The 27,826-nt window shown below is 35.0% G+C and overlaps 1 protein-coding gene across 1 annotated transcript in view; it reads right to left on the reverse strand.

The window, feature by feature from the left end:
• ADGRL4 (adhesion G protein-coupled receptor L4) overlaps positions 1-27,344 on the reverse strand; it is a 103,813-nt gene extending 76,469 nt beyond the window's left edge. Inside the window, exons 1-2 of the mRNA XM_070405457.1 lie at positions 27,166-27,344; positions 25,694-25,840 (exon numbers count right to left, since the gene is read on the reverse strand). Coding sequence (XP_070261558.1) covers positions 25,694-25,840; positions 27,166-27,187 — 169 coding nt within the window. The 5' untranslated portion in view covers positions 27,188-27,344. The remainder of the gene's footprint in view (positions 1-25,693; positions 25,841-27,165) is intronic.
• Between the last annotated feature and the right edge of the window lie 482 nt (positions 27,345-27,826).

A 27,826-nucleotide genomic window follows, 5' to 3' on the forward strand; every position in this document is an offset into this window, starting at 1 on the left:
CATCAGACTGAATTCACGTGGAAAGCACATATTTCTGTGGTTTTACAGGAAGCCAGACAGGTGATACCCTTGGGTTGTTACCATTAGCATTTTCTCTCAAATATCTCCACTTTACACCTTTGTTTTCCTTCCAGATTTTGTCTTTTCTTTCCTTATGAGCTAGTTTTAAAGTATTTTAAAAACAAGTTGTTGCCCTGACTGGTTTGGCTCAATGGATTGAGCATCAGCCTGTGGACCGAAGGGTCCCAGGTTTGATTCCGGTCAAGGGCATGTACCTTGGTTGCAGGCACATCCCCAGTAGGGGGCGTGCAGGAGGCAGCTGATGGATGTTTCGCTCTCATCGATGTTTCTAACTCTCTATCCCTCTCCCTTCCTCTCTGTAAAAAACCAATAAAATATATTTAAAAAAAAATAAAAACAAGTTGTTTATTTTATTAACCAATCTCACCACAGTACATATAATAGAAAATAGACTAGAGAAGCCAGAAACAGATCCATGTGCAAAAACCTGTGTGTAGTAGTAGTGGTATTAGCAGAAGTATGTGTGTGTGTATTGATGAGTAGTTTGGAGAATAAGTGCTATTTTCTTTTAGCACCCCCAGAACCTAGTTATAGACTATGCTAGTAAATAATGTCCTTAACCTAGAATTGATGAGCAAAGTCTAACACAATTAAAATACCTGACAGTCACCCCCATCATGTATTAGTGGTAGAAAATACTAACAAATAAATATAGGTCACTAGACCAGAAAAGAAATTCATTAAATAAACAAAAAATTAACAAATAACTGATCATTAGGAATTAATATCAAAATTAACAGTATCATCCCCACAAAAGTTTTCAGCCATTTAAATTCCTATAACCATTGCATCCTCTGTCCTATCTCCTCATTTACGTTGTCTATGTGGAAAAGGTTCAACTTCCCCAGAATCCAAAATAACAGGACTTCCATTTAGCTCTTGGACCCTAAGTCACCAATCAAATAATCAGTTATCTTCCAGTTTAAAAGTACTCATTAGAAGCTGTACTCCTGACTCTAATTTTTGTGTCTGTTATCAGGTTCCATATTTCTGAAGCTTGGGGGACTCTTGGAGAATTTTCTTGCCCCTTGCAAAGGATTAACATAGACCATCTGTCTGTATAACTGGTCCTTTTACCCACACAACTATTTTTGTGTTAAAATGTATCGCCTACCCTATAGCCGGCACGGTAAATGTGAAAGGCACTATCTTTGCCCACAAGAACATGGAAGATGAAAAGCTACAATTTCCAAGTAGAAAATTGCCTGCAATAATCAATGCTTCAATTCCTCTCCCCTGTAATTCCTCAGGCCATTGCTGCAAGATATTTCTGTTTTTATTATCATCTTTTTCTCATAACCTTACTCTTCAACATATATGATATATACTTCCCTTTGCAAAGAATTCCCTAAGAAATGTTACTGTATTTTACAAATATGCACAAGAGCAGACTGACATTTATCAAGTACTTTCCAGGTGCTGAAATCTGTAAGTGCTTTACATGTGTTGTTTCAATTGATCCTTACAAAAGTTCCTGTGGGTTGGATTTTATTAGTTCTATTTCATCAGTTAGAAAAGTAGACGAAAAGACATCTTTTTTTTTTAATCCTTCTTTTTACAAAGCTGTAAATCTTACAGTTAGGACTAAGAACAAAAGTTAATCTAATATCAACTATTTTTTCCTTCTCTCTTCTAACATCTATAACATAGTGTAGTTCAGTATAGTATAATATAGTATAGTATAGATATTAGAATGACAAATAATGTCAGTGTTCTCTATTTTAATATTTTGGAGCGAATACTCATCATTTATCACTAGCAGCAGCAACTTTTTCAAATCAGTTATGAGTTGAATTTAACAAAAACACATCTCCAAATGTGCCTGACTTAAACTCAGAAAACATTACAGTCTTCTCTAGACCTGGCTTAGTTATCCCCATAATATGCTAGCCTTCCTAAGAAGGTAAAAACAAACATTTATGATAACTTGTAAATGGTTACCCTGACCCTCAAATATAATCACTGTTAATAGAGTCATGAGAGTTATAGACCCCAAATATAAATGTCATCATATTCTCTCACTTCTTAAAAACCCTTTGTTTTCAAAATTAACTTCAAATCCCATGTATTTAAGTCCATTTTCCCATAGCTTGATACTGAAGCCCCTTCACAGTCCAACCCTTAACTGCATCTCTCTTCTCACCTCTCTCTTGCAGCCAATATTTCACATCTATGAAGTATATAAATATTTTCAAAAACCTCATGTCTCTAATTTTTGGAACCATTAAACATACTGTTTCTGACATTTTTTCTTAACTTCACTTTAGTAAAAAATACTAATGTTTTAGGACACAGTTCAAATTTCATCTTTTTCCAAGCAGCCTTTCTAATTTCCCATCTGCACGTGCCTGTGAGCCAGTTGGAAGGCATTCCTTTCTCCCATGTGCTATCTCTTCTCATTGTGGTTATTCACACTGAGTTCCAATCCTTTTTATTTACTACATAACATTTTCACTTGGTCTTTCTTCTGAAGGCTAGGGACATCATCTTTGTTTCTTTCTAGTGTTTCATACCTTTCATCTAAGAATAGACACAATAAATATTTAGTTAAAGAAATGCTGCTTCTTACAATATAACACTGTCTCTAATAGAAACCAATAAATCAAGTCCATTTGACTGTCTCACTGAAAAATAGTGCTGACTTCTACAATTAAAGGGTTTTACTTAATATTCTTAAAACGAAAAGTTTCACAGCCACCGAGGAGTTATTTATAAAGTCATAAAATTTAGAAGAAATCTTTAGTAATTAGTTTACCATTGAGAGCACTAAACTGTAGCCTAATGGAATTTATGAATAGTTCTGAAGAAACATTTTATTTCTTCACAGAATTACAAGGCTGGAAATAAACTAGGAAGGTCACATAGTTCATCTCTCATGTTTAAATCATCTCAAAGAAACAAGAAGCTATACTGTTTGTAAAAACCTCTATAAGAGTAGATATGGCAACTTCTCTTCGCACTCATTCCAATACTTAACACCTTTCACCCTGAAAATTTCTCCCTAAATATAACCTAAATTTCTATGGCTAGAGATGAAACCCATTTCCTCTTATACCATCACTATTTAAGCCTGAGAATAGTACATTAATCTCCTCCATGTGAGCAGCTTGTACAATACAGTCTATTACGGGAGCCCACAGCATTTCTTTTGTCTCAGGTTGAGTCATTTTCCAAAATTGTATTAATCTTTGTGACACCTCTAGGAATTCTTGCCAAAGGCATCAGCTTCTCTCTACAACAGCTTTTAATTTTCACCCCTGTCCCTCAATAAGCTCTCCCTCCAAGAGCAGTCAGATTATCATGTAAATTACAAAGAGGACAGAATAAAAAAAGTTATTGAAAGAAAAACAGATTAATTAATATGAAATGACTGATATAGCAAGGACTGGTTGAAGAATAAAAGCCATGATTATATCATGTCTATTCCCTTCATGATGTTTCAGATTATTTTCTGTTGATTTACAGCACTATTGATTCAGGCATAAAAGTTAAATTTAACTATGTATTTTCACCAATAAAATAATTACAATAAAAGAACCTACCTCATAAGAATAGCATAATTGAATAAAAAGAGTTATTTTATTGAGTAGGTGCTCAGTAAATATTATTATTAGTAGTATTTATGATCTTTTACTCTCCTTAAACACATTAACCATATTATATAATTTCAATTCTCAAAAAAAGATATAAAATGACTAGAAATACGGTTTTACAGAAATATGAGTCAATTTGATATCCTGGTTTTCCTCAGTTTTATAAAAGTGGCAGCTAAGAATCATTTTCACTTTATGTTCCATAGATATTAAAATTCATTTTCAACTGTCACTTTTTATCTCGATTTTTAGTCTTCTTTGTAATCTTCCCCACCTGTCCATTTCAATTCCCTTGAGTTCAACTTTTAGGACCTTCTGAGAAACAATATACTTCTTTGAAGGTTACATAATTTTTGTGTTCATAGAGTTATATTAAAGATTACTTTTTGACATCATTAACTTAAGCTCAAGAGCTTTCTGACTTGAAAGTCTCACTTTTATTTCCCATATTTGCAAGTACCTTTGCAAAATATGTGTGGCATTTTTGTTAGAGCCAGTCAACCCCCCTTGCTGTAACATTCTCCCATGAATGGTAGGCCAAGAGCTCACATCAATATGGCCTTACAAGCAAGGCACAAGTGGGGACAGCTGGGAAATCAAAGCAAACAAACTGATTATCAATTATGGAAGGTGCTTTAACTATAAATAATAGAAAACCCATTTCAAAGTGACTTAAACCATAAGATAATGAATTATCTCGCAAAAGAAAAAGTACTGCAGTTGAGTAACTACAGCCTTGATTCATTTAGTAGCACAGCCATGTCATCAAGGTTATTTCCTCATTTGGTAAAAAAAATTAATGTAGATCTGAAGAAATTACTTAACATGTAGCAAAAAATTAATGTAGATCTGAAGAAATTACTTAACATGTAGATCTGAAGAAATTACTTAACATGTAGATCTGAAGAAATTACTTAACAGGTAGGGGTTGTTTAAGAGACATGAGGGCTAGAAAGAGAAAAACATTCAATTAGAATAAATAAAGGAGTCATTATTTTATGAGCTAAAATAAATATTTTATAGAAATAAAGACAAAAAATGTTTCTATTTAGGAAAATTCAATTTTTCAAGCAATAAAATGAAAAGAAATTTAAGCCTGGACACATCATAGTGACATGCATAGATGGTCTTGTAAACAGAAGACCTTATAAACATTATTTTGGACATGTTAGGACAAAGCCAGAAGGTGACTCTCTCCATGCCAGGATGAACCCAATGCTGCTGACACCTGACGTCAGTTTATAGTACTTTGTTAAGAAAGCCCAAGCTACTGATGTACAGGAGTAGATACACAAGCAGAGCAACATTGAACAGAATGTTAAACTACAGTGGGAAGCCTGGGGAGGGTTGGGGGGGGGGATTAAGAGACCAATTGAAGGACTTATATGCATGCATATAAGATTAACCAATGGACACAAGACACGGGGCGGGGGGGGGGGGGGGCGGGGGGTAGGGGCCAGGGGAATGTCAAGGGGGGGGAAAAAGGAGACATATGTAATACTCTTTGTAATAATTCAAGAAATAAAAATTAAAAAAAAAAAAAAGACAAAAGATAGTGATGATTCAGGACAAGCAAAAAAGCTGATTGGTTTATGCTCTCTGCCTTTCAAAGGATTGTTTATTCAGTGGTTCTCAACCTTCCTAATGCCGTGACCCTTTAATACAGTTCCTCTTGTTGTGGTGACCCCCAATTTCATTGTTACAAATTGAACATAATTAAAGCATAGTGATTAATCACAAAAACAATAAAAAAAAAAAGAAAGCCCAAGCTAATACACACAGCTATAGAGTCAAGACAGATAATGACAGACTTTTTAAACAGTGACTGCTAGAAAATAATATATGATACAATTTCACAGATTTAAGGTAAAATTTATCTGTCAACTTAGATGTTACATTAAATTAAAAAACAAAAAATACAGATATCTTCAGATAAACAAACACTGCAAAATTTGCCACCAATGGTGAACCTCAGGGCAAAGAATATTGAACACAGAAGGAAGGAATGGTAAACATTAGGGAATGCTGAGAAAGAAATGAGCAAATAACCAGGTAAATCCAACACAACCATACTGTATAAGCAGTAACAACAAAAAATGCATTAAAAAAATAGTATGTCCAGAAAAAGGTTTTCTAATACAAAAGGAACTGTTAGACCTTTTCAAATATAGAGGACTACAGAGAACACAGTGGTCAGAAATTCTTCTTGATAAAATAGATTCAATAATGAAATTCAGCTAATTAGAGAAGATATATTTTAACCCCTAAAACATGGAGAGTCAATAGTGAAAATTACTCAACCAAAGCATTGAAAGGTTTTAAACATAAAATGAAGACTAATATTCTATGGGAATTGTGGAAGAAGAGAATATCAATAGTATAAGCCTTGACAAAGCGAAAATAGCATAAGCAACAAAACCAGGTAAAAAGAGAGGGGAAGGGAGAAGAAAGTGTTTTTATGTAATTGATTCATCTTTTGTAGCAGCAGGCAAACTACTGTCTGAAATTAAAATAAGTATTTAAAAAATTGTCTCAGCAGGCTGATTCTATTTATATATTTTTATATGTACACAGTTCTCTTAAAATTCATTTCTCTGGTGATTAAAAATAGAAATCTGGAATCAGCAATTCTTTTGGGCTCATTACAGGTTTTTTTTTTTCATCTGTTAACTTCTAGTAAAATGAGAGTGAGCATCTTTCAGTGTATAGTATATATTGTATACTTTCTATTAGAATAGTATTTTCCTTCACTTCTGTTAACTTTTAGTAAAATGATAGTGGGCACCTTTCAGTAAAATAATAACCCAACTGTTACAATAGTCTGTCTATCTATCTGTCTGTCTATCTATCTATCTATCTATCTATCATCTATCTATCATCTATCGTCATCTTCTTCTTCATCATCATCATCATCATCATCATCATCTATCATTTCCCTTATCTATAATATCCTTTTCTAAGTGTTCATGGAAAAATCTCCATACTAATTTTCATTAATTACATGAAAGCAGGCTTGGGGGAGGTGGGCATAGAGATTTAAGTGATATTTTGCTTTTTTCTTTCTACTATTTAAATGACTTGAAATTTTTGTAATGCACATGCATCACTTTTATAAAAACAAAAATGTAATTTTAAAATATATGAAAAATAAAGTTTATTCCTTTTTGATGAATTTAGCTTAGTAATAGAATCTTAATTTTGACCTTTTTGATAGTTACTTCAAATCGGTTGATAACTATTTGTATAATCTCTCATTTTTCATCTAAATAAAGATGAATGACAAAAATCTTAAAAATCTTAAAATCTTAAAAAGCAGTATGCATTATTCTTCTTCTCTTATTCAAACTTTCAAAAGATGGATCTGGAATAATATTTTGCAATTAATAAAGTTGAAATCTAAATGCAAACTATGTTTGTACTCAAATTCAAATATTTTCAAAATTGTTAGCTCATCATAACTAAAGGCAGCTGATGTTCTATTTGAAATGTCTGTAAATAGTCTAAGTTAATGCCTCAAAAGATGATCAAAAATAGAAAAAAAATGTATCTTGGAAAAGATGTTGGATAAAGAGTCTAAAGATGAATTTGACCATAAGAGTGGTGTTCTATAGCAATATGATGCTTTGAAAGCACTTTAATCTCAATAACATATGTCATGGAACAAAAATAGATAAATCATGCCACATTGGCATCATTTAAAAAGGATATTTTGGAAGGAGTTGTCAGTGTTATTTTTAACAGTAAATTTTCAATCTCAGATGAATTTCCGCCCCCCGCCCCAAGAACATTAGTTAAGAGTATCTGCAAATCTCAATATCTAAATCCACAGCTAACAGAAAGCACAATAATTACAACATCCATGCATGATTTAAGACAGCCACACAGTATATACCATGGCAGGCTACCATGGTATATTTGTTAAAGAGGACCTCATCAATTACAGTTGTTTCCAAATTACAGTGGAGAAAATGTACCTCAAAATGCACGCAGAATTAGCCATACATATATAGGAAGAAATGTTAACATTTCTTTGTATATTCACATAGATTTCTTTTTACATTTCCATTCTGGGGTGTTTCATATTGTAGACGTATATAAGTATAATAAGTAAATAAATATACATATATTAGATATGCAGTCTGAAAAATCTAATTTACAGCATAAATGCAGGATTAAAAAATTTTTTTACCATCGTTAATTATAATGTATTAATTCCCATGCCAATTCTAAACATTCTAAAGCACAGTTTAGCCAATGTTGGTAAGGGATACTGCAATGGATTAAATATTTGTGTCCCTCTTCCCCCAATTCCTATCTTAAAACCCTAACTCCCAAATGTAATGGTCTTTGGAGGTAAGGCCTTTGGGACAATCAGGTTCAGGAGAGTAGAGACCTCATTACTGATATTAGTCCTCTTTTACGTAAGAAGATGAAAGGACCAGAGTGTTGCCTATTTGCCACGTGAGGGAACAAAGAGAAAATGGGCATCTGTAAACCTGGAAGAGTGTCTCACCAGACACCTAGTCTGCTAACACCTTGATCTTGGACTTCCCAGCCTCCAGAGCTATATGTCATGTTTGTTGTTTAAATCACCCAATCTTTGGTATTTGTTTTAGCAGCCTGAGCTGAGTAAGAAAGAAATCACGGTGGTTACCTATGGGAAAAGATAGGAAGTTTGGCATCATTGGAACTGTCATTTAGCATCCTGATCTAGGCACTGGCAAAGACTGCTTGGTTATTTTATGTGGATAATTTCTTTGTTGCTATCCTTTCCTTTTCAATACTGCAATAGTCCTGTGATTTTCCGGGCAGGCCACATTTATCGCCCCCTCCCCCTGCCTTTTTTTTTAAATAGCATGCGAATGCCAACCTGTGCCTATAAGGAAGCCAGAACCTCCTGCTCTGAATCCTCACTTAGTTTGGTGTTCCTTTTCTGATGCTCGAGAGCCTGTGCATTTTTGTCTTCATTGAATGTATACTTTATTCTAGTCTTTTCTGTCATCTTCTACTCTTTCTCTACTCAATTCCTTCCAACAGCCTATACATTTGGTTGATTTCTATATTGGTTTCATAATCATACTACTTAGAAGGATTTCTTTACTTCTCAGACACTGCTCAACCCATTCTAGGTTAGATTCAATCACCAAAACTTCACCAAAGTAGTTCTTACTAATGTCACCATTGATCTCTATCTTAAAAGTTATAGGGTGTTTTGCAATTTTTATTGGGCCTTTCAGTAGCATTTGAATCAGGAATTCTCCATTTCTCTTCATGTACCCATTCCCTTATCTTTAATGATAACACACAAGGTCTCCCTACTTTTAAGGCCACATTTATAAATCCCCTGTCAATTTTGTTTTCCATATTTATTAAATATTGGAGTCTCTGAGTCTCTTAGGGCTTTTACTTAGTTCTTTATTTTCATTCAATGATCTCTTATGTAGTTTCTATAGGTAATCATATTTGCTTACATGGCTTCTATTAAGAACAACATTCTGCTAATGACTCCAATTTTTTTTTCTGTCTACGTAAGTCTTGTCTAAGTTTCAGACCAATATGTGTTATTGTCTCCTCTTATATTAGCATAATAGGCATACCATATCCAAACAGAAATAATCCATTTTTCTTCATGTTTTCTCATCAGATGCCTAATCATTTACCCAATTGTTCATATAACAAACCCAAGAGATATCCTTCTCATTTTTCTGCTTTTCACTTGGAATATCCAAGGGTATATTACCCTTTTATTATCAAGACCTATAGATCCCTACATATTATATATCACTAGAGGCCCGGTTCACAAAATTCATGGGGGGCGGTCCCCTCAGCCTGGCCTGCACCCTCTCCAATCTGGGATCCCTCTTGCAATCGGGGACCACTGGCTCCTAACCACTCGCATGCCTGCCTGCCTGATCACCCCTAACTGCCTCTCTGCTGGCCTGATCAACCCTAACTTGCTCCCCTACTGGCCTGATTGCCCCTAACTTGCCCCCTGCCAGCCTGATTGCCCCTAACCACTTCTGCCTTGGTCCCTGGCCTAAGCTGCAGTCTGGCCTCCCTCTGCCAGAGGTGACCTGGCGGATAGGGGAAGGAGCCGCCCCCATTACCCCACTGCTGCTGCCACTGCTGGCATGAGCCTGGGCCCTTCACAGGCACACCTTGGTCCTTTGCAGCCGCTGCAGCTTTGTCAGGAAGGAAATCTGGAAGGTCGTCTGGAAGATGTCTGCCCTAATTAGTATATTACCCTTTTATTAGTATAGATTCTTATCTATTTTCTTCCATCCTTTTGGTCACTGATCTTGAGTAAGCCAATATTCTCTCTTCCTGACCAATTCAACAGTCTCCACCTGATGAGCCTGCATTCACCTTTACTGGCCTGCAATTTATTTTATTTTTAGAAGAAAATGTAATATTCAACATGCAAATATCTGAAAATAGAATCCAGTTTTTCTATGGATAACATCAAGGCCCTACAGAACTTAAAAGTGAAGGAATTTAGTCATAACCTAGTACTTTATTGCCAAATAACAAAATGCAAATATTATATTGAGGGTATAAACACTTTATTTCAGGACTTTCTAAAAGAGTTCAATTGATCATCAGCTCCTTAATAACAGTAATGTTGAAATGATAGGTTAAAAAAATTAGAGTGAAGTAATTTAGACTGAGGAGAGCCTGTTGGGAGTTTCCACCACTGGCCAAGTGTTGAGAAGTTGGTTTTGTCTTTTTAAAAAAAATAGTAAGTGAGATTTAGTTTCAAAAAGGATTCCTTTTCATTTTTAATTCATTGGATTCTTATTTTGCCTTTCTACTTTTCGTTTATTGGAAAGGTTTCCAAGAAATTACAGAGGGTTCAAATGCAATGAGTAAATATTTGACCATCTTGAGTTGACATAAGTTAAACCATAACTCAGAAATATTGTTAAACTAAATAAAGGTGTCTTGACATGTTTTCACTCAAATCTATCATTATTCAGGTTGAGATATTACACTGTTGAATGCTTGAACAGCCACAGAAGAGCAGAATCATGATAGAGTAACTCCAATCATTCCTCTCAACAAGTTCCCATCAATGCATACACATCATTTCTCCCAGGCACTGAAAATCCTGTACTTTCATGAGGTTTTTCTAAGGATCCATGATTTCTCTCAGAGTTTAAGAATATACCTGGAGATTATACTGAGAGGTAAGACACTAAATTTTCATCTTTGAAACAAAGTTGTGCCAAATATTCAATCCTTCCACTTTGCAAAATTATTTACCTTTATGTTTTTCTCAGAACAATCTTATGCAATGAAAAATAAATATGATATATATAAAACGATACTATTTATAGTGATATTATATGATATATATACACACAAAAACACATATGTAAATATATATTTCTCTATTTAAATAAGCTATGTCAAAGTATTATGCAAGTCCTTTTTTGAAATTGCAAAATAGTGAAAAGAAACTTCACATATAGAAATATCTGTAATCTGTTCACTTTTAAATAGCAAATTTCAGTAGCAGATTTGTTAAGTTAAACAAAAATATTCAGAATTTTATAATGCAGAGATTTCTTCAAGGCTTCATAGAAACCCTATTGTTTTCAAGCAATAAACAAGATGGATATTAATATATTTGTTAATAATGGTATATATCCATACTAATATTTTTTAAAAACCTGTTTTCTGATCATTGACATTTAAAAAACCTGTTTCTAGTTTAAATTCAGTCTTCAATTATGTTGACCAAATGATAGGTACAAATAATATTTTAAGAACTCACTCTTTAAAGAAAGCTTACTAATAAGTAAATGATTTAATTCTTTTTCCCTTCAGACACAGTGAGCTTAAAATGTAAGTTAAAAATTAATGAACTGTTAACAAATAGGGAATCATATTTGTAGAGTTTGGGAAAAGCAGAAGAGAATCTTGTTATTCTATGTGTAACTTTAACCTCAGAACCTAGAAGCCTAGATAATCTGGTTTTCTGGATGGTTTGAGAAGTAGAAAGAGAATGAATTTACCAAAACTAATTTGGCAGAATGTGATTGACAGATTTACATTACTAACAATAATCATTTATTGAGGTCTTTATATATAACCAGTATCATAATGAAGTGCTTTATTTGTATTATCTTCTTTAATCCTCAAAAATATTTTGATGTTAATGAAACTATTTATATCAAGATATATAGAAAGTGGTCCAAATCTGACAGCTAGTAAATGACAGAACCAGGATTTGATCCCATGGTTTCTTTAGAGGCTCTGCTTTTCCTATGGCCTCACCTCCCACAATACACTGTAATTCTATATTTGATAAATCTTGGTTGAAATTGTCATAGGTTGAATCTAAAACGTTAAGGTTCAGCCTTGGTCGAGTGTTCGTTCAGTGGTTAGAGCATCGGCCCTCAGACTGAAGTGTCAATGGGTCGATTTCCAGCCAAGGGTCCATACCTTAGTCGCAGGTTTTTGATCCTCAGCCCCTATTGGGGCACATGCGGGTGGCAACCAATGTGCCTCTCTTACAAAGATGCTTCTCTCTCTCTCTCTCTCTCTCTCTCTCTCTCTCGTGGCAACCAATGTGCCTCTCTTACAAAGATGCTTCTCTCTCTCTCTCTCTCTCTCTCTCTCTTTCTTTTTCTCTCTCTTTCTTTTTCTCTCTCTCTCTCTCTCTGCCTCCCCGTCCCTCCTTTCCACTCTGTCTGAAAATCAATGGAAATTGATTTTCCTGAGAGTTAAAAAAAAAAAAGTAGAGGCTCTGATTATCATAGTGGGTCTTCTTCATAATGCTTCAGCTTCTGAAACCAACTTTAAAATAAACAGTAGTCATTTTGTTTTCTCCTATATTTATTATATGTATTTAATGAATACTTATTATACATCAAAATTTCATTTTAAATCCTGATCAATAAGTGTATCTTATTTCTATTCAATTGTAAATAGTGTTATAAGGACAATTACTTTTTCATTAATAAATGAATTGACCTGAAAATATTAAGATATTAGCAATATATGAATCACTGGAATCTTTTATTAAAATTATTACCAATAATTCATAAGACTTGATGTTTCTTTTCTCAACATAATAATGAAATTGAACTATGGGTTATAATCCAAAGCCTTGCTTAAATTCAGACTCTTATTTACTCTTAAAGCAACCACCTGATTTTTTCAAAGGATAAGTATAATGAAATTATTGACTATAAAACAAAATTAATGGCCTTTACTAAAATTTTTCTGACACATTTGTCCACTAATAAACTGAAATTCAGAGTCCAAATCACATAAAAACACATTCTTTTCCACATGGTATTCCATTATGAAACTGCTGCAATGAACATAACATTAGTTGAACAAACATAACACTATAATCAAGCATCTGCTCGCCTTCCTGCCTTGCATATCCAACAGAGGTTTGTTGTACTTTCTTTAGTATTCTCAATAGATCTCTGTGTTCACAAAGGTCCAGAAATTATCTTTAGAACTTATCCTCCATATGGCACAAAAAAACCTGGCATAACAACCTTTCCGGCCCAAAGGATTATACAATTCTCTTATTTCAAAATATAAAATGTTTGCCACAAACGAGCAACTATCAAGCAAATGTTAGAACCACCTAACATTCTGTGCTGAAATCTCATCAAAATTGATTTGTTTGTCTATGCATGTTGACTTTAATAATTAAAAAATGCACAATAAAACAGTTGTAAATGTTAAACACAACCTGAGTTATATTTTTCATACTAAATTCTTTAATACTCAGATGTTCTTTGATCAGCAGAAGGCCAACCGCAGGAAGTCACTAAATACACATGACCCAAATTTTTGGTTCTGATGCTGTATATCCACAAGAGAGAAATACAGTGGAGATGTCCACTTGGCAGGATAATTATTTTACATAATAGGTAACTGATCTGGTGAGTCAAGCCCACAAAAATCTCAAACAAATTATATATTTTGGCTTTCTTTGGGAAAATATCACGAATTTCACCATTTGTTTTAACTCTCCTCTGTAATCCATTAGTTTTCCTGTATAAACACAACCTATTAAGCTAAAATGTAAAATATATGGAGAACATTGACAACTTACTTCCTCCCTTCTATTGTAACTTCTTAAAAACTACATTCTAAAATGCATTGAATAATTTAAACAAGTAAATTTTATGCCTAAATGAGCTCATGTGCTTGTATTCTTACTTTACAAATATAACTTTTAATATTAGAAAATATAAAGTACTGTATTCATCAATAAGTAAATCACTTAAATAAGTTAAAAGGCTCCACCTTCAATATAATGAATCAGATAAATATAACATCACTTTTATAAAACACGCTTTTATGCAATCGGGGGAGAATATTCAGACTCCACAGTAGCAAAAAGTAGTTTCCTTCCTTATAATGATAACATCGTGATTGACCTGTGAGTTTAATGTGAAGAAATGATAGGGTTCCCAGTACATGTGTTTCCTTAAATCTAGCCCTGACACATTGCCAGATATTTTAATTAATGTGTATCAAGGCCACAAAATCAATTTCTTATCAGTCAAAAACACTCATATAGCAAATTTTATTGTCAAACCATAACCTTAAAATTAAATCTGTGTACTTAAAAAATATAGTACAGAAACTCAGTCGTTGGGTTCTCCCGACTTTTCACAAATGGCACAAGGCTTTGAATGTGATGTAGCCTACAGTGTTTGGTTAGATTCTAAACTTCCTAGAGAACGTCACTAGCTCTTTTCATAGCAAATAAAAGTCAAAAGTATTAATTTCCTCCTTAAAACCAGTCCAAGGTTGAATAGTTCTGATATTGTATATTCCAGCAATTCATTTGGGAACTTTCAAACAATTATAAAGGGAATCCATGAAACTATACACTAATCTGGATTTCTTGATAATATAAGTATCTGAACTACTGTAAAATTGTGGGAAAATCATGTTAATATAGAAAATAGCATTACTCTGCGGTAAATTCCATGTAAAGGGATTTTGCAGGAATTGAACTTGTCTGACCAATGACATGCAAGACAAACACAAATTTTAATGAAAACTCTTTGACTTGAGTATTAAATATCATCATCTATTACATTCATGTGTTGAAGTTCTTTGATTTCCAATTTCTTTAAACAGATTTTGTTTTATCCTAATATCCTAATTCTCCCCCTACTCAGAACTACACATATGTCTATAGTATCTTAAGGGCTGGTGCCCTTTTTCTTAATGGCAATGGACCAAAATATTTAAAGGAGCTAAAATATTTATATTTAACTTATTAATATTGCCTTAATGTTTTAATATTCAGAAAATAAAATTTTTTATTCCAGACCAATATGCTTTATTCTATAACTTTTTAACATTCCAACTGCATGATGCATTTATACACATGCTATATAATGTACATTATACAGTGGTATTTTTCTCATACAGATGGCTAACAAGTTATACAAGCATATTGTAAATTTAGATCTTTGGGAACAGTTTGATGTTTGATGGTTGGTAAAATACTGGATATAAAATCATATCTCAAGAATACAGGAAGAAGAAATTATCTGAGATAATCTGTTTTTCAAACCATTTTTCCCTCATTCTCCTAAACAAGTAATCATTTAGTTAATTACAGCATGCTTCAATTTTTCCCAGAGCAAGGAAGTGAGTATCTTTTGGGAAGAGTTAAAAAACATTTTTAAAAATTAAAAAAAAAAAATACCTGAAAAGGCCTCAGTATAAAATTTTGTTTCTTGTTTTTTGGGGTTTTTTGGTGGGTTTTTTTGTTTTTGTTTTTGTTTTTGCTTCATTCATCATTTTCCAAGTTTGTTTTATAAAAGAACCTTTTTTCCTCTACCAAAATCACTTTCCAATATTCCATGTAATCTCTCTTGCAATTACACATTTTCAGAAATGATGTAGATTTCCTCCTCTGCACATTAAGTTAATGGTACTAGCAAGCACACTCTCCCAAATGCATTTAATGGTGAAACCCTTTTCCATGTGTGATAAGAGGAGTGCTCAGTGGAATGCACTCTGAGAACCACTCCTACAAAATTTTGAGAGATCAGTTTAACCAAAAACGTCAACCATCTGCAGGGGCATTCGGCATGAAGACTCCTAATGCCAGAGCTTAGGACACATGCCATGCAGGACTCCACTTTTCATGGGGAGAAAATAGAGACACACTCTCAGCAAGCAGGAAAGAATAAAAATAAGCAAAGTCATAGTAAACAAAAAACCTGTATGGAGAAGTTGTTGTGATAAAGGCCTAGAAGTGAACATTAAAAACCTGTTAGACAGAGCACCAGAAAGACCCTTCACTGCCTACATTCTGCCCCAGGAGGCTGATCCCCACAGACCACAAGCATCCCCCAGACTCCCTGGTGGAGTTCCTGATTGGAGACTGAGGGATGGGAAGAGAGGGAAGTTGGTAAAACCTTCCTACAACCTCCAACCTTTAGTGCCCCCTCTGGCAGTGGCAGGTTCCCCAGCCTCGGCTCTTCACAGGGACCTATTCTCCAAGGTTCCATTTCTCTCTGGGTTCCCTCCACCCTCTCCCTGCAGCTCTGGGAATGGGAATTGTTCCAAGTTACTGTTAGTCCCCATGCCTCACCAGCACCCTTCAATTTATCCACACTTGTATACACGGACCTTCATTAAAGACTCTATTAAAAAATAGAAAACGAAATATTTTTTGTGGATGGAGATAATATTTTCTTCATAATCTTTATATTTGGAAGTATCATAATTCTAATGAAATAATTTAAAGTTACAAAGAGTAAAAATAGTTTATTTCTTCCCAATTCATTCATGTGATCATTTATTCTGTTTTAATCAAATTTAGAGCTTCATAAAAAAACAAAGTTTGTTTCAATGACAGTCCTTCACTTTGTGCACATTAATTCAAAAAGATAAAACTTCATCTTAAAAAGGTACTGATCGTTAAATGCGGCTTCATATCAATTGTGCTTAGAAAGGTCAGTTGCACTGGAAGGAGTGATAAATGGGAGACAGTCTCAATAATACATAAACTAAACTTTTTTGAAATTAGAAAAAAACTGTCAAAGTACTAATTAATTAGAAGTAAAAATATCATTTCTTTTTAAGAGCCAATAATTTCACACTTTCTAGGGTTTTGTGTAAAAGGCATATTTGATACATACGATGCAGAAGGAAATAGCATAGTCAGCATGACTCATGAGAGTCTGAAGATCAGGGCCAGAGTGGCTCCAAATCAGAAGTCCATCATCACAAAGCACCAGTACTAGCATTACAACTGGTCCTGCCTTAGGACACACCACTTCCTAATTCATGAAAATGTTCAAAAGAGCAATAATTAGGTTAATGAAAATTCAGCCTGGCATAATAGGTCACTCAAAATAAGGTAGGAAAATGATTAGAGAAAACCAGTGTGAAATATAGGATGCTAACTGGTCATGCAAATTTTCCATCTGGCTATCATGGATACTCTTTCTTTACAGCAAAATATTTGGAATGGGATCATACTTAAGGTAATTTTGCTGTACTAGCCTTTAACAATGGACACGATTTAAACAAATCAGTACTGATACACCCAAGCAGAAATATCATCCACAATGTCCTAATAAATTAAACATAGGCAAGGTACAATAAGAATGGGGCACCCACAAATAAGAACAACCATTCAACAACAGTCCAAAGTATTTTAAAAATTGGACCTAAGAAATTTTGGTAGGTTCTAAGGGTATAATGGAATAAGAACTTAGTCACTGTACTCAAACAATGATCATTGATAGGATTCCCCAGGGATGGCTGAAAAGCAGGGAGACCTGCTTACTCCAATATTATATATAAAAGCAAAATTAAAGGGAATTATGAGGAACATGAAAAAAGAAACAAGTTTTTTTTTTCTTCACAGATAGAATAAGAAAGTCCTTACAAAGAAAGTGGCATGTGAACTGGGTCTTTGACAATGAGTCTTGGATTATATTTACAACATTGAAAGTGCCAATTTCTCCCCTGAACACACACACACACACACACACACACACACACACATTGATTATATTGTCTCATTTATTGAGCATAACACAAAGTATTTTGCTGCCTGAAATTATATGTAATTCAGAATGGTGAAATTTGGCTATTTGTTTCTAGCTAAGAGGACTGCTCCTCTGATCACTTTCACCATTACTGGCTCCTCATCCACTCATAAACAAATAATCATTGAAGTCCTTTTGCAGCCTGAGGAGAAGTAACATCTTGCGGCATTTTGTTCCACATGATAGTTAAATGGTAATTATAAAGCCACACAAATCACAATCCTCCTCCAAAATGGATATGCATGGCATCTTATTTAAAGGAGTTATTCTCAAACTCATATTACAGTGATTAAAGCTCTACAATAGGAGAACATGTATAAGAAAATCCAGGTGTTATAGCCCTCTGTTTTGTTTTGTTTTTGTTTTTTTTAAACACAGAGCCCAGCTCTCCTGAACTGAGATCTCTAACATGTTTTTTTAAAAATATATTGTATTGATTTCTGAGAGGAAAGGAGAGGGAGAGAGAGATAGAAACATCAACGATGAGAGAGAATCATTGTTTGGCTGCCTCGTGCATGCCCCTACTGGGGATCGAGCCCATAACCCAGGCAGGCATGTGCCCTTGACTGGAATTAAACCTGGGACCCTTCAGTCCGCAGGTTGCTACCCTATCCAATGAGCCAAACCAGCTAGGGTTTCTATGGTTTGTTTTTAATGATTCAAGAGACTCTGATATAGTGCTTCTCTTGCTGATCAGATTATATTTAATACTGTACTTTTCAGCACTGTAATTCAGTGGGGTTCATTGAAGATTGGTCCAGAAATTCTTTCCAAAGGAGAAAGTCACTAGCGAAAACATGGGAAATAAGTTTTATTTATGTGTCAGCCTCTACTGATTTGTAATATTTGTCTGGAGAAGAGTGTTGAGGTCAGATCCTGGCTCAGCAGGAAAGAATATCATGATGGGTCATAGGTCTTAAGTAGGGAAGAGGGAAGCAGAAGGACTAACTGAAAACATTGTCTGCATTGGTAATGCCAGCTCCAGAGACCAAAGTTAAAAAGAACAATGTACAGTGGAAAGTGCGCTGAGTTTAGAGGCAAGAGATTGAAATCTGTATATCTTTCTAGTCCATGTTTCAAATTGAGCCCCAAATCCAGTTATCCTGAAAAATAGATGAACTGGAAATTGACTATTATCTCAGTAACAGAATCAAAGATTTTAAAGCTAAGTGAGACATTAATAAAGATCCTAGTCTCATCAGCTCATTTTACAGAGAAACTGAGGCTTGAATGTTCTTTGTGATTTACCATGAGAATCCCAGTTGAATAGAGCTAGAATATAGATAACACTAGAGGCCCAGTGCATGAAATTCGTGCAGGGATAGGGTCCCTAGGCCTGGCCAGTGACCAGGGCCGATTTGGGCCTTCCTTCCCCCAGCTGCAGGAACAATCAAAAGTATTAGCAAGTAAGAGGCTCTCTCTATGGAGCATACCAGCTCCTTTCACCATCCCTTCCCCAGGTGTATTTTTCTTATCTCTCTCTTTCTCCTAAGCTACAAGGGCCCTTCTTTTGCCTCTCTAACTTGTTTTCTGACTTCATTTCTTCTATGGCTGGCTCACTTCTCCTACCTATGTGATTTCCTAAATAAACTTTTTCTCATAGTTTGATAAAAAAAAAAAACATATTAGCTAGTGAATTCACAAAATCAATTGGGGGAAACGGCTAGCATAGGGATGAGATAATATTATAACAACAGGCGTTATAAGTGAGTCAGTAACAAACTTCTGGTATAATCAAATGGGGCAGAGTTTCTTCAGAAACAATATGCTATTCCTGGTTACCATATATAGATTCCATCCCATAGTAATGACACTGCAATGTGATAAAAAGATACGCAAATGATGTAATTAAGGTCAGAAAACACATTGGCTACCTTGCTTCACCTTTGAGATAAAGGTGGGGAGGAATTTGGAAGAGGTCGATCCAGGTTAAAAAAAAATCACAAGTGGGTAAAATTAGATTATTATAGATTATCATAAAAAGGAGTATTGATTCTCCTTGATGAACTCAAGAATATTAGGTGATGGGGAAGGTCAATTGGGAAAAAAAAGGAGTTGTTTAAAATATTTGTAATATTTTAAACAACTTTAAAAAAAGGATATTAGGTGAATGTGTCCTGGTGTACCTTCCACTGATGTGTAAAAAAAAAAAAAAAATGGTTCCTTGTCATTTCCCTGTTTATGCATGATTACCCTTGTAAGAGAAGAAACCCAGGAATGGAGACTTTAGCCTCAATCTTTTGGCCATTTTTAAGCATTGATTTATTCACTGACAATTTTATCAGCTTATTGTCTTGATGCCTCTTGCTACAAAGGCAGAGGTAGGTTAGAGAAAGGAGGTACCAGGAACTGAGTAACCTGGAGTTTCTAGGATTTGTCAAAGAAGAAAGTATTTATGTGGTGTGATAGCTCTTTGTACATGGAAGTCAATTCTATTTTTTGTTTAGTTGCGAAATTTTCCAGAGTCTCTGTGAGGTTATAAATTGGACTTTTCCCCTCAATCTCTTTTCTCCTCCTAGAGTTACATTTTCCAGGCCATTGTTTTATTTATTCATCTGTATGCTTTGTATTGTTGGCTTTCCTCCGATGACTAGTTATCCTTACATGACTCATATGTTTATAATTAAATAACAATGTTGATTATTACAGGTATTTGGCCCAGGTTTTGCCTGCCAGCCTATTACAACCTCTTTAATGCATGAGACTTCAGTTCCCTGTACACATGGGTGGCACGCAGCAATTTTCAGACATGATTCCAATCACATACATGGAGAGAGTATGCAGGAAAGTGGCATTAATTTTTACACTCAAGAATTCCCTCCAGGCAGATGACAACACTGCCTTTGGGAGTATTTTCTTGGCTTTAACTTGGAGCAAACGTCAGTGGGGAATAGGGAGACCGATCTGTGTGGCCTTTGGAAAATAGTGTCTCAACCAGTCACCTAGATTCCCACACCCTTCCTGGGAAGGAGATAGGATACCATCACCACAAGGAAAAGCCATCACTTTCACTGTAGCTTTCTCTGCATGCCCTGAACTGACCCGGTTTAGTGGCTGTGGATTCTGCTTTGAAAGGTTCACTCAATTTATAGACTCCTCATGGCCCCACCCTGATTTCACTCATTTCTTTGTTCAGTACACTGGGCAGGAAGGCAGTAGAGGAATAGGAGTTAAAACATTGTAACCGATCAAGATACTGAAACATGTAAATAGTTTTAACTTTCCTAGTATACTTATTCTTATAGTATCATAAATATGAACAATATATTTTTTTATTTTTTATCAGTTGTTTTGATATCATGTAGTGGGGAAAAAGAGAATCAAAGTGGGAGGAGGAGAACCAAAATAATTCATTTTTATCTCAATGAGATTCAATTTCCTTATTTATAGACGTATCTCAGATTGTACTTTGAGGATCATATGTGGCAACTCTTTGAAAGTGATTTCTCTGGGAAAATTACTTAATTTATAAGTTGAGGGTAATACTAGCCCTATTTCAGAGACCTGTTATAAGGATTAAATTTATAAATTTATGCAAAGTGCTTAGAATGGAGTCTAGCTCACAGAAAGCACTAAAATTAATTTTAATGTATTTAATATTATTACTCTTTTTTGTAAATAAGCTATAAATATGGAAGTTACTTATTTAAGCATTAGCAAGACTAAATAAGGAAGAAGAGAAATAATGAGAAAATTGATAATCAGAAGACTGGTTCATTTACTTCTTGAGACAACTAGGAACTGGCTATGAAGTATGCCGATGACCTACAAACCTGGGACTATAGATAAGTGACATTCCAGAACAAAGGAATGATAAATTTTTCTAAATAAACTTGACAATCTTAAAATATTGACAAAAGAGTAGAGCTGTCATAAATGAAGCAGAAAAAAACTGAGACTCGGTGAGTTGCTTGGTGCTATTGAGGGCACTATCTCCATTATCCCTTTGCTCTTTCTACCATTAATTTACTTGAGGATTAACATGTATGAAAATTCCACATTTAGAGCACAATTTTAATTTAATTAAAATTTCCTAGCAGCTCCTAAATATATTGCTGAACAGAAAGAAAATACAAGATGGTACAACTGCCATGTCAATTTTGCATGCAAAATGAAAACTAATGTTAGAAAAGCAATGTCTAATTTTTATTATAATTGATACTCTATCATCAGCAACCTATATCATCAGTTAATGTTTTAGCCTAAAATAAAAACAAAAAATGGTATACTTCATTTGAAAAAAAGTCAATACTCTGAAAATGTTAAATCTGACAGTAAGTTTTTTAAAAATATATATATATATGAAGTATATATATATCCCACGTTCAAAAGCTGTTAAATCACGTTGTCTACCCATATCTATATATATATGAAGTATATATATATATATATATATATATATACAGTATATATATATATCCCACGTTCAAAGGCTGTTAAATCACGTTGTTTACTTATATATATATGAAATATATATATATGAATATATATATATACATATATATATACATATATATATATATACATATATATATGTATATATATCCCACATTCAAAGGCTGTTAAATCACGTTGTTTACCCATATCTATATATATATGAGTCCGAAGACCGATGCTGTATCCACTGAGCCAAACCGGTTAGGGCAATTAATTCCCTTTTAATGTGCACGAATTTTGTGCACCGGGCTACTAGTCAGATAATAATGAAAAACTGTTTTTAAATGTAGAGTATGTCTCCCTGGGTGCAGGCACTGAGACTTCATTATTTTCTGTGAAATACTTGTGATGTTGCTTATAATAGTTATGTCCCAAGCCATGAAAAGGTTTCTATACATACATAAAAGGTGGCAATGACATCTTTCTTGATCCTTCCTGTGCTAACCTGGGACATTTTCCCCCAACCCCATTCGGATTCCATGAAATGTCCAAGAATGTAGCCCCACTTAATAAGTTTATATGAGAATAGGGAGACTGTCTCTTCCACCCAAACATGTGCTGTACAGCACCCCCTTGTACCAGCTTCTCACTTCTCCAGCAGTTTATTCCAATTCCAGCAATTTCATATTTTAGATATACATAAACATTCTTCCGAGCCTTCCGACTATACCCTCCTGATTACCTGGGATGGGTAGGAGAGATCCATTTCAAAATTCTTTATATATACCCCACAATTTTTACACAAACTTCTTCATCTTGTGTCTTATCTTCACCCAGCACCATAAAGAAAAGTGTGTAAATAAATTCCCACCCATACCTCTATAAGTTGTTGAAATAATAAATAAATTCCTATTAAAATGGAATTTGGTTTAAAAACTTGTACTACACAATTATGCCTGGTGACTAGTAACATTTTTATATTTTTGGTAATCTAGAAAAGGTTGAGTTCCCAGTATTTGAGTCTTAGCTTTATCACTTTAGCCTCAAACACTGCAGAACTCACTTAAGATTTCAGAGTCCTGCTTCTCTCATATGCAAAAGACTGTAACATGGAGCTCAACAGAACCAGTTATACCCAGTCATAAGGGTATTTGTAAGTAAAAGATAGCATCTGTACTTTTTTTTTCGAAAGTTTATATAAAAATTAGAGGTACATTGGTACACGTGACATAAAAGATAATGCACTGTACAAATATAAAGTACTATTGTTTTGATAGGTTGGATAAAATAGCCTTTTGTGGATTGACTGACCCTTGCTAATTTATTTTTACTCTACCAACAGGGTCATCTTAATACACAACAATTGGTCATGAGACTTAGCTACTTACTACCTACCAATGACTCTTCTTTGTTAACAGAAGTTCATACCCTTGATATCCTGACAATTCCCACTGATCGCTCAATTAATATACCCTGTGATACATATCCAGCACAAAATACTTGGAGCACCTTATGGTTCTCAACCTGTGGGTCACGACCATCGGAAAACACATATAGCATATCAGATATTTACATTACGATTCATAACAGTAGCAAAATTACAGTTATGAAGTAGCAACAAAAATAATGTTATGGTTGGGGGTCACCACAACATGAGGAACTGTATGTATTAAAGGGTCGTGGCATTAGGAAGGTTGAGAGCCACTGTCAGGCATCTTCTGAAACAAAACTCCTGTTCTGTGATTTCTTATTTACCTAATACCAATCTTAAAGAAAGACAGGAAACATAGGAAATTTCTCTAGAGATGAAAGAAGCCAAAAATAGTTGATAATATTTTCAGTTTAATTAAATTCTAAAAAGCACATTAAATATACTTACTAAAAATAAAAAAAATCTGACAGTGAATTAATAAAAAGTGAAAAAGATAAAAAAAAATGTTTGAATAGTTTTAAGAGGATGTCATAAACCTCAGCTAGTAATATTAAAACAAGTGAATATATAACTTTCTTTAAATAAGAATGGGATTTAAGCTAAAAAAAAGAGAATTTAAGTTTAAACAAAGGTGGGTGATTTAAGTTAAAAAGAACTTGAAAAGAAAAACTATTCCTATTATGAATTGTGTTTTGTGCAAGAAGAAATTGCAGGCTAAGGTCCTGAAGTATTTTTTTCCAGTGGCAAATATTTTCTGCCCATCAGCTGGCTATTAACTTAGGCAGCAAGGAAAAGATGTTTTTATAGAAATCATTAAATACATAACAGCTGGTTGACTGCTGATGCTTCAAATTGTGAAAAATTATTGATGTTAATGATAGTAATCACAATAGTTGAAAAATATCTAATTAACAAAAAGACAACACTACTTATGAAGTGCCTTGGTTCAACTTGTAATGATTAGCAGAAAAGCACACTAATATGTTTGATGCAGTATTTTGAAGATCACTCAACTATCAACTTTCCATAATGCCATTCAATTAAATATACAATAAAAATGCAAGATTGTTTATGGAAAGAATTTTGTGATGCTTGTAGATGAGTATATTACAAGGAGAAAGGCCTGATCTAATGCAACATTAAGCTACTGTAGCTTTGTTCTACATTTGTTAAACTTTACACTAATTATAATAATGAGGTTTGGTCTTACAATATACTGCATATTTAATCTTTTTAAGGAGCTTATCAAATTGATTTACAAGATAAAACTTGTTTATGCTATAAGCAAACACATGCATGTTAACAGTGTGCAATATCCTGGCTTAATTAGAAAAAGTCCATATTATCTTAAATATAAATAGTATAAAACCACATGGTTCTAATTTGAACTTGACATTTATATTTTAAAACTTATTTATATGGTTTGAAACTTTTTTCTCTTTCTCTCTTCTACATAGAATGTTGTTCTATTGACTCAGTCAAAACTAGATTATACTAAAAATGAATACAGTGAATTAAGAAAGATTAAGTGACTCTTGAAGAAAGAGGAGGGTGGTGGTGGTGGTGGTGAAGATCACAGACAAGAAATCACTTAAATTTGATTATCAGCTGGTATTATGCTTATCAAGTCAATGGCTAAATTGCATTCTAGAAGGACCCCTCCTAGTATTCTTGCTCTGGGCTCTAGTCTAAAATTTTTAAAATGAGGTCTACTTTTCCACAATGAATGCATTTTCAAAATTCTTCTCCCTCCCTCACTTCCTCTTTTCCTCTCTCCATCACCCAGGGTAGCTGTGGAAAACCTGAACTCTCTTAATATTATCCTCAAATTTAGATAATCGAGAACTAAATGGAGTATCTGAGCACCACATTTAGCAATAGAGCCTGGAAGTCATGAACTCTGTTCTTTGTGACTCTGCTCTTTGCAACTTAGTTTTCCAGCTTAAGTTCAAGGGGAGTCTTTAATATTCATTTTAAAAAGACATAATGGAATTATCAAAAATATATGATCAAGTATAAATTTTAACATGGGTAATTCAAACTTATGGTTTAGTTAATTAAGCTTTAATTTCTGGACAGGGGAAAAGCAGTCACATCAAAATTTAACCTTACAATAAAATCCAAAAGAGTTAATAATGATTGTTTACCTTCACAAATTGTGACGCCATTTCCTGAAAATCCGATGTTGCAATAACAGGCTTCAACTCCATTCCGTATTTCACATTTTGCATTTGGAAGACAAGTCCGGGTGCAATTTTGAGTATAAGAACAATTCAACACAGTGGAAAAACCCACTAAAGAAAACAGAAAAATAAAAACCTTTTCAGAAAGAAAAAGAAAAGTTTCCTCCCATTGTTGAGTTAGAATAAAAATAATACAAATAAGTCTTCTTTCTCTCTCTTTAGATGATAAGGATTTCCCAAGGGAACATTTAGCTAAAAACAGCAGAAGAGCAAGTAAGTAAAAAAGATGGAGGCATTTTTTCTATCTCAGTGTTTACCGAGGAAATCTCAACAAAGCTAAAATTCAACAACCAGCTTTAGAAAGAATACAGTGTTCCTAGGTCATTGGGCCATAGGATCACCTTCACCCAGGTGAGATCCTTTCAAAGGTAACTGCTGATTGCAAAGCATTCCCCTCCCCCCTCTGGGAATGATTCTGTGCTGAAATCACAGTAAATTGAGTCTTTTTAAATTCAAATTTGTGTTCTTTTAAGATGAAGAGCAACACATAACATCCAGGACAAATGCAATTGCTATTTTTCTATGTTCTAATGATCTGCCTTTCTATTAAAAACATTCTTTTACATTTTTTTCCCAGTAGAGAAAATTAAAATAAAACAGCATACTGGTTAAAGATTGGTTTTCCGGAAAAGCAACCCCCCACACACCTGATCAACAAAATTCAGCAACAAGACTTATTTCAGAGTGATTGAAAACGAAGTTGGAAATGGTAGGTTTTTAGGGGAAAATACGGAAGACCGTAGGACCTTCCTTCTTTATTATTGTCTACGGCCTTCTCAAGACAAGCCTGCTTGAGAAGGGACAGTTAGGAACCATTCACATTTTCTGAATATTTTCAGTCACCTCAGATAAGCTATCCTGACTAGTAACAAGAGATACTTACACACTTGCTTCTAAAATTCTAAACCCCAGTCTCCTATAGGGCTGTATATACTGTCTAAACCACAATTAATTCGCCTTCAAGGATGTGATCGATTTTCTTTCTGTACAGCATCATCAAAATGGTATTTTAAATGAGCCTGAAGTTTGGGCTCAAAGTCCCCTGGGAACGCCAGGAAACTCCCTCAAGTGTTAATAGTTTGGATTTCCCCAAATTTCTGGGCGGGGGAAGGCTCAGAAGAAAGGTCAAAGTCTAAGACTTTGAAGATTTGGGGGATTTTGTCAGCAGGAAAAACAAAACAATGACAGTCCCTGGGCCCCTAATATCGCACTCCAGAGTTGAAAGGCCAAAGAGAAAAACATCCTGAGAAGCTGCGCCCCTGCTCCTTGTAGACCTGGCCCGTGCACTAGACAAGTGCGCTCCACCTTGGGAAACCCCGGTTACCTACAAGCCACGGGCCCCCCAGCAGCTCAGGGACGGGGTGCTGGGCACTCACCTAGGAGCGGGAGGAGTTTCATTGGCGGCGGCCGTGGTGGTGGCGGCGGCAGCGCGACTGGGTGTTGGACGGTGTCCCCGGGACGGGTGGCGGCTGGGCGGGCGCGGCAGGGTCCCGGCTCCGTCCCCAGTGACGCGCCGGCTTCCTCCGGACACTTTCCGGCCTCTGTGTGTGAGTGTGTGTGTGTCAAGCCCCGAGTCTGCCGGCCACGTCCGGCCCCGGTCCCTGCCCCCACGCCACCGTGACTTCATTGCCTGGCTCTTGGCGACCATGCCAGCGCCCTTGCAGACCCTCTTTGGGGTCATTCTGTCCCCAGGTGTAGCGGCCACAGCGCCCACCCCACTCAATGCCTGCCTGTCCTCCACAGAGACCCAGGCAGTGTCCCGCCAGAGGCAGCGTCCAGAGCTGGACAGGTATAGGGGTCCCTCCTGCAGCCTGCATTTCAGGATGTGGCGTGCTTTTACCCACTGATAAGGTTCCATAAAAAGCATGGGCCAAAAAAGTAGTCAGGACCCCTGACTCCAAACATTGGAGCATTCATTGCCAGTATTCAGCCCACACTTTGTTGCGGCTCAGAGTGTAAAATAAGGATATTCTCTAGCATGCCAGAGGTTACGATTGTGCCTGAAACGACTGAGGGAAAACAAGCAATCAAAAAAGC

The sequence above is a fragment of the Myotis yumanensis genome, unplaced genomic scaffold (assembly GCF_028538775.1).
Source record: "Myotis yumanensis isolate MYYU_CA2020_CCGP unplaced genomic scaffold, mMyoYum1.0.hap1 SCAF_2, whole genome shotgun sequence".
In the NCBI taxonomy this organism is placed as follows: domain Eukaryota; kingdom Metazoa; phylum Chordata; class Mammalia; order Chiroptera; family Vespertilionidae; genus Myotis; species Myotis yumanensis.